Source organism: Dama dama, chromosome 10 (assembly GCF_033118175.1).
Source record: "Dama dama isolate Ldn47 chromosome 10, ASM3311817v1, whole genome shotgun sequence".
Lineage (NCBI taxonomy): Eukaryota > Metazoa > Chordata > Mammalia > Artiodactyla > Cervidae > Dama > Dama dama.
This window is the reverse complement of record NC_083690.1, coordinates 28,049,046-28,059,917: the sequence shown is the minus strand read 5'-3', so window position 1 is coordinate 28,059,917 and position 10,872 is coordinate 28,049,046. Positions and strand designations below refer to the sequence as shown.

Here is a 10,872-nt window from a genome sequence, read left to right as displayed (position 1 = left end):
GAACTTTGGGAGTGCAGAATCTTAGCCCCTGGACCACCAGGGAAGTCCCTGGACAAAGAGAGTATTGTTAGTTGTATTATTAGTTTATATTATTGATAAGAAAATAGATGTATGTGTGTGGGTACTGTTTGTGTGACCCTCCATTTCCACTCCCCATACTTCCCCATCCTGATCTGTCCCCCCAGAGGGTGACCTTTCTGGGCCACATCATGGGCGGTCTTGCACTCTGACTTCCGGTAGGTTTCAGGTAATGGGAGGAGCCGGCAGGTGACCAGAGGATAGGAGAAGAGTGAGGTGGGGACTTTCCTTCGTCAGCTCCCTCCCTGCTGAGCCACTGGTTGATAAAAGTTTTTGTTCCTCCCCTGAGGCACTCCTATTGGCTGGTCCTCTCCTACAGCCCAGCTCTCTCTTTCCCAGATCTAACATCTGCTCCCTCTCTCTGCCTCTTCAGGAGGGGCTCTCCAATATTACTGGCCCCCAAGTGCTTCACCATCCCTGATGGTTGCCCAGTTCCCTGCCTATGCATCTATAAATTAGTTCCTTCCTTAAACTGTCCTTGATTCCTCTTTGAAGCATCGTATTTCTTAAGTCGACTCCTACTGTACCTGGGTTGAGTGACTTTCCTAAGGTCATACGAAGTAAGTGGCACAACACCCGAGAGTACTTACGCTAGCACAAAGAAAGTTAGAGTCTTTTTCGGGCCCTACCAGCCTGCCCAGCCCCCTCCCAGAATCCTCTGCCCTGCCCCAAGCTGCTGGAATCTGTGATCCTTTTGTTGGGATGGGATTGAATTCCCTAGGGCTCCCGTCCCAGACCTGGCCAGCAACTCCAGTAACCAGAGCTGTGTGAGAATAAAAGGCCAAGCCATTGGGGTAGCCGCACCCCAAAGAGAGATGAAGTCTCAAGTGAGTCACGCCACTGAGGGGCCACCTTCCCTCTCCCAAGGGCCACTGCTGACCTGCAGTCCTACCTCACCAGGGACCCAGAACTTTGGCCTCCCAGCCTCCGGCCGTCCTCCCCTTCCCCCCTGGGGGGTTCTGTGCTCCTCCCTCCCCCACCCAGTAGGTGTCCAGAGCTAGGACCTCTGCCTGCCACCCCCGCCCGGGGCCTCTAGAGATGTGAGATGCACACAGGACTCTGGGTGGGGCCTTCAGGCTCCCTACTTCCTCCTTCCAGCCCCAGATCCACTCAGATTCCCAGAGATGGGCTCCAGCCAGGGAGGGCGGGGCTCTTTCTGGACCCTCAGGAGTCACGGGGTGCCGAGGCAGAGACGGAGCTGTGTGGCAGGGAGTGGATCTTCACCCATCGCCGTGCCTCCAGCTGACTCAAACGGACCATGTCCCAGCACCTGCTTCTCCCGCTTGTGATCCTTGGTAAGCTCAGGGGACCGGGCATGGCTGCAAAGGGCCTGGGTCATAGCCTCTGGGGAGCTGGAAAGCAGGACTCCAGGGGTCCACCTGGGGAGTAGGGTGTCAGAGGAGGACACCAGAAGAAGATGGGAGTGAGGTGTCGGGAGGGGCAGGAGGAATAGCCTATGAGAAGAGGGGGAATGGAGGTCTGGGTGCTGTGGGGGGATGGAGTACTTGCAAAGTTTGTGGGGAGGGAGCCAGGGAGGGCACATCATCGTAACTGTAGGTCTCCAGCCTCTTCCTGCCTCCATCTCTCCAGCCATCAGCCCCATCCCGGGAGCCTTCCAGGACTCAGGTAAGGCAGTACAACTGGGGGAACATCACCGGCAGAGGCAGAAAAGATGGGACGGGTAGCCTGGGTGCTGGCAGGGTGGCTGAGAGAGCAAGGAATTGGGGAAGAAGAAAGCAGGAAGGTGGGAGCTGGGCATTGTCAAGAGCTGGAGGTCACCAGTATTTTCCTCTCTTTGCCCCTCTGACTCCCAGCTCTCAGTCCTACTCAAGAAGAACCTGAAGATCTGGGTAAGGAATGGAGGTGGGGAGGAACCTCAGATCTTAAAGGAAGTTAAGGTTGGCTATGCAATGAGGTTAGAGAACATCACCAACTCAGTGGACATGAATCTGAGCAAACTCTGGGAGATAATGGAGGACAGGGGCGCCTGGAGTGCTGCAATCCATAGGGTCGCAAAGAATCTGGCAGGACTTAAGAGACTGAACAACAACGAAAGGTGACAGAGAGGTGGAAGTGATCAGAAACTTAGAAGTGCAGAACTTCTGGGGGTTTTTTTCCTCGGGGGACAGGGGACAAACTAAAGGGAGTGGGTGATGGGGCTTTGTCCTGAGTTACCTGGGCCTCCGGCGTGGGGGACAGGGGGCGGGCGATGACCTCCACCCTACCCCCTTGCAGACTGCGGTCGCCCCGAGCCCTCTGCCCGAATCGTGGGGGGCTCAGACTCTCAGCCGGGCACCTGGCCGTGGCAGGTGAGCCTGCATCATGGCGGGGGCCACATCTGCGGGGGCTCCCTCATCGCCCCTTCCTGGGTCCTCTCGGCTGCTCACTGTTTCGTGACGTGAGTATTCGCGCACGTCCAGTCCCTCTCCTTCAAAAAGCCGAGCCTGACCAGCAGCGGGACCCCGCGGACTCAAGGTTAACTTGAAGTTCGGCCGCCCCTGCCTCCCCACCCTCCTGAAGCTAAGTGCTCTGAGGGGTATCCGGGTTCTGAGTATCTGGCAAGGCAGCCAGCGGACTCGCCAACTATCCCCACCAGCTATCCGAGTCTGAATTCCATCTTTCCAGTTACCCGCCCCAACACCTCCAAATCGCATTCGCTCCTCCCCCTTTTAGGAAGTTAGCTCAACCCCGATCGCCCCAGCCCTAAATCTAGATGGGACGTCACCCGTCCCGGGGTGGCTGACCCCACCTTTTCCTTGACTCCGAGCCCCCATCCCCACGAGGGTCTGCCCGCTCCCTCGGGTCCACCTGACCCCCTTCCCGCCACGGCGCAGGAACGGGACCTTGGAGCCCGCGGCCGAGTGGTCGGTGGTGCTGGGCGTGCACTCGCAGGACGGGCCCCTGGACGGCGCGCACGTCCGCGCGGTGGCCGCCATCCTGGTGCCGGACAACTACAGCAGCGTGGAACGGGGCGCCGACGTGGCCCTGCTGCGCCTGGCCTCGCCCGCCAGGCTGGGCCCCTCCGCGCGGCCCGTCTGCCTGCCCCGCGCCTCGCACCGCTTTGCTCACGGCACCGCCTGCTGGGCCACCGGCTGGGGGGACGTCCAGGAGGAGGGTGAGTGGAAAAGGGGGGTGTCTCGGGAGGTGGGTGATTGGGGGTGGAGCCTACCAGGTGGGTCCCTCCCCTTGATGGGGCCATTTCTGCGATGACGTTGTCGGAAGAAGAGCAGAGAAGGGCGGGAGGGGACATTGATTTTGGGTATGGTGGATTTAAATGCCATGGCGCAAGGAGACAGCGATGTCCTGGAGGCAGTCGGAGGGGACCTAGCCATTATTGTTGCTCAGTCGCTTAGTCGTGTCCAACTCTTTGGGACCCCGTGGACTGCAGCACGACGGGCTTCCCTGTCCTTCACCAACTCCCGGAGTTTGCTCAGACTCATGTGCATTGAGTCGTGCCATGGCGCATGGGGACAGACATGTCCAGGAGGGCCCCAGAGGGAACCAGGCTAAGCCCTGGGGAAGAGGGGGCTGCATCCCTGCCTCACTGCTTTCTTCTCTGGTTCTGCCCACAGACCCCCTGCCTCTCCCCTGGGTGCTACAAGAAGTGGAGCTCAGGTTGCTGGGAGAGGCTGCCTGTCAGTGTCTCTACAGCCGGCCTGGCCCCTTCAATCTCACGTTCCAGCTACTGCCGGGGATGCTCTGTGCCGGCTACCCGGAAGGCCGCAGGGACACCTGCCAGGTGAGGGGAGGTGCCTGCACCTGCCTGCAGGACCAGGCAGAGCCCTAACCAATAGGAAGCAGCATGAGGAATAGACTACTCCTCCCTCTCTCATATGTCTGAACCTCATCCGCAAAAAGAGGGCAGGCTTGCCAGCGGGTGGGATCCATGTGAGGAATACAAATGGACGGAACTTGGGGCTCAACAAATGGGCACTTTTATTGATGGGCAGTATAGTGCAGTGGATGTCCAGTTAGAAGCTTAGCACCATTGCTTATGAGCTGTATGGCCTTGACCAAGTTATTTAACCTCTCTGTGCAGACGTTCTCATCAGAAAGATGGGGATGATAATGTTATCTACTTCGTCAGGAGGTTATGATGATTAAATAAATTTGTACATGTAAAAAGTATTTTGGGGATCCCTGGTGGCTCAGTGGTAAAGAATTTGCTTGCAGTGCAGGAGACTGCCTGCAATAGGACACACCGATTCGATCCCTGGGTCAGAAAGATCCCTTGGAGAAGGAAATGGCAAGCCACTCTGGTATTCTTGTCTGGGAAATCCCATGGACAGAGGAGTCTGGAGGACTATAGCCCATGGGATCTTTAGAGCTGGACCCCACTTAGCAACTAAACCACCACCGAAAAGGATTTAGAACAAGGTCTGGTCCTTGTGCATGCGTGCTAAGTCGCTTCAGTCATGTCTGACTCTTTGCACCCCTATGGACTGTAGCCAGCCAGGCTTCTCTGTCCAAGGGGTTCTCCAGGCAATTATCCCATACCATAGCCTAGGGCACAGCACCTGTTACTTAGTAGATACTCAACAAATAGTTCTTTTTAAAAGTGAATTAATCCTTCACAAAAGGGAGTTTTCTGGATAAGGGGCTGAAGGCCAAAACATGCTATATTTTAACCATTTTCCCCAGAAATGCCCCTCAAATGGCACACATTTTTGAGGGCACTCAAACATGCATGGTGGTGATGGGAATTCAGGCTTGATGATTTTCAGGGCCTCTCCCAATTATACAAAAAGGGGTTTCATGGTATAATGGCGAGCACTCTGGACTCTGAATCCAGTGATCCAAGTTCATGTCCCGGTGGGACCTTTCTGTTCGGGCTTCCCTGGTAACTCAGCTGGTAAAGAATCCGCCTGTAATGCAGGAGAACCCGGTTCAATCCTAGGTCAAGAATTCCCCTGGAGAAGGGATAGGTTACCCACTCCAATATTCTTGGGCTTCCCTAGTGGCTCAGTCAGTAAAGAATCTGCCTGCAATGTGGGATCCCTGGGTTGGGAAGATTGCCTAGAGGAAGGCATGGCAATCCACTCCAGTATTCTTGCCTGGAGAATTCCATGGACAGAGAAGTCTGGTGGGCTACAGTCCATGGGGTTGCAAAGAGTCAGCATGACTGGGCTACTAAGCATGGCACAGAAGCCAATTATGAAGTTCCAGGACCTATGGACATAATCCCTGCCTCTTGAACAGGGTTGCCAACAGCTCAACTTCCTCTAGACCAGTGCTGCTGTTCAATAAAACTTATGATGATAGAAATGTTTTTCCAGCTGTACTGTCCAGCATTATAGTCACTAGCCACACTGGCTATTGAACATTTTAAAAAATTTATTTATTTTTAATTGAAAGATAGTTGCTTTACAATATTGTCTTGGTTTCTCCCATACATTATTGAACGTTTGAAAGGTGGCTAGTGTGATTGAGAAACTGAATTTTTAATTTTATTAAATGTTAATTAATTCAAATACCACAGGGACTAACACATGTATCATATTGGACAGTACAGATCTGGATAATTCTGAGCTTTCCTTGTATCCCTCCTCAGGTCACAGAAATGCCTGACCTGGAGTATAGTCATATCTTAGGGACAATGCTCCAGCAGTAAATGGTCCCAGAACCCTTGTTTTAATGTCTGTTTCTTGTAGTTCTTCCTCCTTACTTACCTACAAATCATCCTTTCTTGGTGCTTTTCTAACAGCCTTTTCCTCCTGAATGCTGACATCTCTGATTTACTTTTTTTTTTTTTTGGCTGCGCGCGTTCTTAGTTCACTTGGGATCTTCAATCTAGTTCCCTGTCCGGGGATTGAACCTGGGTCCCCTGCATTGGGAGCAAGGACTCTTAGTCACTGGACTGCCAGGGAAGTGCCTGATTTCCTTTAACAGTTTAACAAGGAATTCTAACAGCTTAGAAACCAAAGACAGGCTTTAACTATTTATTGAGGAATCATTTGTCTCTGAATGAGACCGGCAGTCTTCTCAGGCATAGCCTTTACTGCATTAGCATGGTGCTCTTGGTTTTGGTTCCTCATCAGCCTTTCTGTTCTACAAGGCTTTCCCCTGCTTAGAGCTGTAGGGATCACAGAGGACAAGGCCCAGTCAATGTAGGTTTCCAGGAGAAGGTGGCTGTGTGTAGGACCAAAAAGAAGAGGTGTAGAACCTTTGTGAGGTGGTCCAGAATAAGCTGGTAGGTCCCTGGGCTGATCCAGTGACACTGAGTCATCTGTCATCAGGGAGACTCTGGGGGACCCCTGGTCTGCGAGGAAGGTGGCCGATGGTTCCAGGCAGGAATCACCAGCTTTGGCTTTGGCTGTGGACGGAGGAACCGCCCCGGAGTCTTCACTGCTGTGGCTCCCTATGAGGCATGGATAAGGGAACAGGTGTCAGGCTCAGAGCCTGGGCCTGCCTTCCCCACCCAGCCCCTGGAGGCCCAGTCAGGCCTTCCCGAGCCCATGAATGAGAACTGCACCATCGCCCTGCCAGGTGAGGAAGGCAGGACCCCTAGATGTCAGCTGGATCTGGGAGATTTGAGTTCAGGTGGAAACTGCCTGGGGTTCAGGAGGTCCTCTGACTCAGGCCTCTCACCCCCCAGAGTGTGGGAAAGCCCGGAGGCCAGGGGCCTGGCCCTGGGAAGCCCAGGTGATGGTCCCAGGATCCAGACCCTGCTATGGGGCACTGGTGTCCGAAAGCTGGGTCTTGGCACCTGCCAGTTGCTTTCCAGGGTGAGTGAAAACCCAGTCTTGGGCAGATTCTTGCTCAGTCTGAGACACTATCTAACTGGCCCCAGCCATTCCCTTGGGTAGGATAGGGGTAGGGGTGTGGGATCCTATTGGAGGTGTATGATCCAGCTCAAAAATCGGGGTCCTAGTCTCTCTGGGACAAATAGAGGGGCAATAAAAATTCGACCCAAGATTGGGCGGAGGGGTGGGGGAGGAAGGCTGAGTGCACAGTTCTCAGGTCAGGGATGCAGAATCTTGCCTGGAGACCCAGACTCTAAGCCAAGGGTGGAGGTTTAGAGCTGAGCTTGCAGGATCCAGCCCACGTCCCCAGTCTCCCCATCCCGCAGTCACATCAGCTCAGACCGCCCGCCCAGCGACCTGGACTACTGGCGCGTGCAACTGCCCTCGCGCCCGCGCGCGGAGCAGGTGGCGCGCCTCGTGCCGCACGAGAACGCCTCGTGGGACGATGCCTCGAACCTGGCGCTGCTGCAGCTGCGCGCGCCCGTGAACCTGAGCGCGGCCCCGCGGCCAGTGTGTCTACCCCACCCAGAACACTATTTCCTGCCAGGGAGCCGCTGCCGCCTGGCTCGCTGGGGCCGCGGGGGTGAGCTGGGGCTCGGCTCGGGCCGGGCGGGGCGGACCCGCGACCGGACGCGGCGGGAGCGCTGGCTCCCTCCCTTTCTCTCGCAGAACCCGCGCCCGGAGCCAGCTCGCTGCTTGAGGCGGAGCTGTTGGGTGCCTGGTGGTGTCACTGCCTGTATGGCCGCCAGGGGGCGTCAGTGCCGCCGCCGGGAGAGCCGCCTCAGGCGCTCTGCCCTGCCTACCAGGAGGAGGAGGCGGAGGGGAGCTGCTGGGTGAGCGGCGGGGGCGGGGTCTAAGAGTTGGAGTAAGACGGAGGGGTGGGCTGTGGGCGGGGCCTTGGAGGGGCGGTGAACCGGGAGCCGCGCTCTGGGGGTGGAGACGGGGTTAAGGCGGGGCTAGGACGCGCTGGGGGCGGAGCCTGGTCCTGGAAGCCTTCTGGGGAGCGGCCAAGACCCGCCAAGACGGCGGGACTTTTAAACTCTTGGGTTTAAAGAGAATCCTAAAGTGAGGGCAGCCTTCTTACTCAGATTAGTGTTGGAGCCTGGCTTGGAGATGGGTGGGATTTCTTATGTCTGAATACGGGACAGTTTCGAGTCCAGGGAAGCTCCAGGACTTTTGATGTCCCGTCATCAACTGACACGCGCATAAAGGCTGTTAACACATACACCCTCTTGCTGCAGAACTACTCTCATTGGAGCCTGCTGTGCCGGGAAGAGGGGACCTGGTTCCTGGCTGGAATCAGAGACTTCCCCAGTGACTGCCTGCGTCCCAGAGTTTTCTACCCGCTGCAGACCCACGGTCCATGGATCAGCCATGTGACTCGGGGGGCCTACCTGGAGGACCAGCTGGCCTGGGACTGGGGCCCTGAGGGAGAAGAGACTGAGGCACAAACTTGTCCCCCTCACACAGAGAATGGTGGTGAGGAGGGGCCTTTGGGGCTTCGGGGCTCCTGGGAGTGCTTAGATCCATGGTAGGGGCTTTGAGGGTCAGCTGTGGGGTCCCCACTGAGGGGGTCATCTCCTCTCCCTAGCCTGTGGCCTGCGGCCAGAGCCAGCTCTGATGGGGGTCCTGTGGCCCTGGCTGGCAGAGGTGCATGTCGCTGGAGAGCGCGTCTGTGCTGGCATCCTCGTAGCCCCAGGCTGGGTTCTGGCAGCCACTCACTGTGTCCTCAGGTGGGTGTCACCCATCTTCCTGGCAAGAGGGAGACATTGGGAGAGGGGCCAAAGGACAGTAGCAGGCTGTTCTCCGTTTAGGGCTTTTATTGCACCAGGAAATTGTTCGAAGTGTTTTGAGACAGAAGAGAGATTTCAAAGGAGGACTAATGAAGGAGTTAGTGGAGTGACCCTGGACATTTGTTCCACCCTTTCACCTGGGCTGGGCTTCCCTGGTGGCTCAGAGGTTAAAGCGTCTCTCTGCCTGCAATGCGAGAGACCTGGGTTTGATCCCTAGGTCGGGAAGATCCCCTGGAGAAGGAAATGGCAACCCACTCCAGTATTCTTCTTGCCTGGAGAATCCCATGGACGGAGGAGCCTGGTGGGCTACAGTCCACGGGGTCACAAAGAGTTGGACACGACTGAGCGACTTCACTTTTTTCCCCTGGGCTGGGAAGGATTTATCAGCAATGAGGGGATCAGGAAGTGACCCTGGACATTGTTTCTGCAGGCCAGGCTCTACAACGGTGCCTTATATTGAAGTGTACCTGGGCCGGGCGGGGGCCAGCCCTCTCCCCCAGAGCCACCAGGTGTCCCGGTTGGTCATCAGCATCCGCTTGCCCCGGCACCTGGGGCTGCGGCCCCCCCTGGCCCTCCTGGAGCTGAGCTCCCGAGTGGAGCCCTCCCCATCAGCCTTGCCCATCTGCCTTCACCCAGGGGGTACACCCCTGGGGGCCAGTTGCTGGGTACTGGGCTGGAAGGACCCCCAAGACAGAGGTGAGAGCCCTGGGTCCTGGGGACGAGAAGGGACAGGATGTCACAATGCCTGGGACAACCTTCCTTCCTGTCTCTAGTCCCTGTGGCTGCTGCTGTCTCCATCTTGATGCCACGACTCTGTCACTGCCTCTATCAAGGCCTTCTGCCTCCTGGGACTCTATGTGTCCTGTATGCAGAGGGGCAAGAGGACAGGTGTGAGGTACGGGGCCTGGGTATCCTGGCCCGGTCAGGTCAGAGGCTGTGCTGGGCAGCCGGATGCCAGGGGGAGAGCAGGGTGGGGATTCTTAGGTGCTGGGTTTCATATCGGAAGAGGCAGTGCTTTTTGACTGGACCTTGGGAGAGACCAGGGGCCAAGATGCCTGAGGATGGAGAGGAACAGTGGTTTGTGACTGGGTCCTAGGAGGCGCAGGGGACAGGAAGGAAGAGTAAGGGCCCCTGTTGGTCTTGGCCCTGATGCTGCAGGTGACCTCAGCACCTCCGCTCCTGTGCCAGACTGAGGGAGGCTCCTGGGTCCTCGTGGGCATGGCTGTTCGAGGCAGCCGGGAGCTGTTTGCTGCCACTGGCCCTGAAGAGGCCTGGATCTCCCAGACCGTGGGGGAGGCACCTTTCCTGCCCTCCAGCGGCTTCCCCCACTGGCTCACTGAAGGCAGCGACCTCTGTCCCCCTGACATGGCCAGGGCCTCAGGTTCCCCACGGGCTGCTCTTTTCCTGCTGCTTCTGACCCCCCTGATCCAGGGCTGAGGGCTGACCCCTCCCGGCCCGGGGCCCTGGGCTACCTCCCCTTCACCTCCCCACCCCCTTCCACCCTCCACTTCCCGCCCAGTGAGGCTGGAATGTAGCCCAACTGGCTCCCGTTCCCTTACCCAGAACCTCTGGAGCTCTCCACCCACCTAGACTGCAGCGGCTTCGGATAATTGGGCCTCAGTGCCCAGCTATTTCGGGCTCTGGCATTCTTGAGGGCAGCGGGAGCCAGCGGACAATAAACATGTAAACACAGACACGTGGCCTTGTGGCACGGCTGGAGGCAGGCTGAGGGGGCCAAGGGGGGGCCCCAGGGCTGGGCCTCTCCCTCCTGGGCCTCTGAGTCAGGCTGTGGGCAACCAGGAAATGTGTCTCCGATAAGGTGGCAGCTGTCCCTCATTCCTGCCCCAGGGCGGGGGAGGTTTCGTGGCCAGCTGGGTGTGTGTCACGTCCCCAGTGGAATCAGCGTCCCTGACACCTGCTGGCCACCTCAGCCTTGGCCTTGCCGCCCCTCCCCCTCGAGAGCAAGAAGGACTGAGGGTGAGGGTCAGCGGGAGAGTCCGGGGGTCTGGGAGTCCAGGGTCTGTCTGTCATATTCTGCACCCACAGGGAGCCTCCCCCATATACACACCCTGATGAATGGTGTCCCAGAGTGTACGCCTCTGGAGTCCTCGTGCACACACCACACTTGTACCATTCAAGGGCCAACCACATCCTGCCCAAAGCCCCCAGGGTCTGGACCCCATCATGAGTCCCTCATCTGTACATCTCACAGCCTCTTCCCATAACTAACCAGTGTGTGTGTGTGTGTGTGTGTGTGT

The 10,872-nt window shown here is 57.2% G+C and overlaps 1 protein-coding gene across 1 annotated transcript; it reads left to right on the top strand.

Annotated features, from left to right (window-relative positions):
* Positions 1-1,336: 1,336 nt before the first annotated feature.
* PRSS36 (serine protease 36) lies at positions 1,337-10,051 on the top strand. Its single transcript, XM_061152351.1, has 15 exons — positions 1,337-1,373; positions 1,669-1,704; positions 1,893-1,928; positions 2,314-2,476; positions 2,913-3,193; positions 3,651-3,817; positions 6,315-6,564; positions 6,674-6,803; positions 7,148-7,404; positions 7,491-7,654; positions 8,063-8,300; positions 8,413-8,554; positions 9,045-9,310; positions 9,388-9,509; positions 9,773-10,051. The coding sequence occupies exons 1-15, from the start codon at positions 1,337-1,339 to the stop codon at positions 10,049-10,051; spliced, it is 2,568 nt and encodes an 855-aa protein (XP_061008334.1).
* The last annotated feature ends 821 nt before the right edge of the window (positions 10,052-10,872 follow it).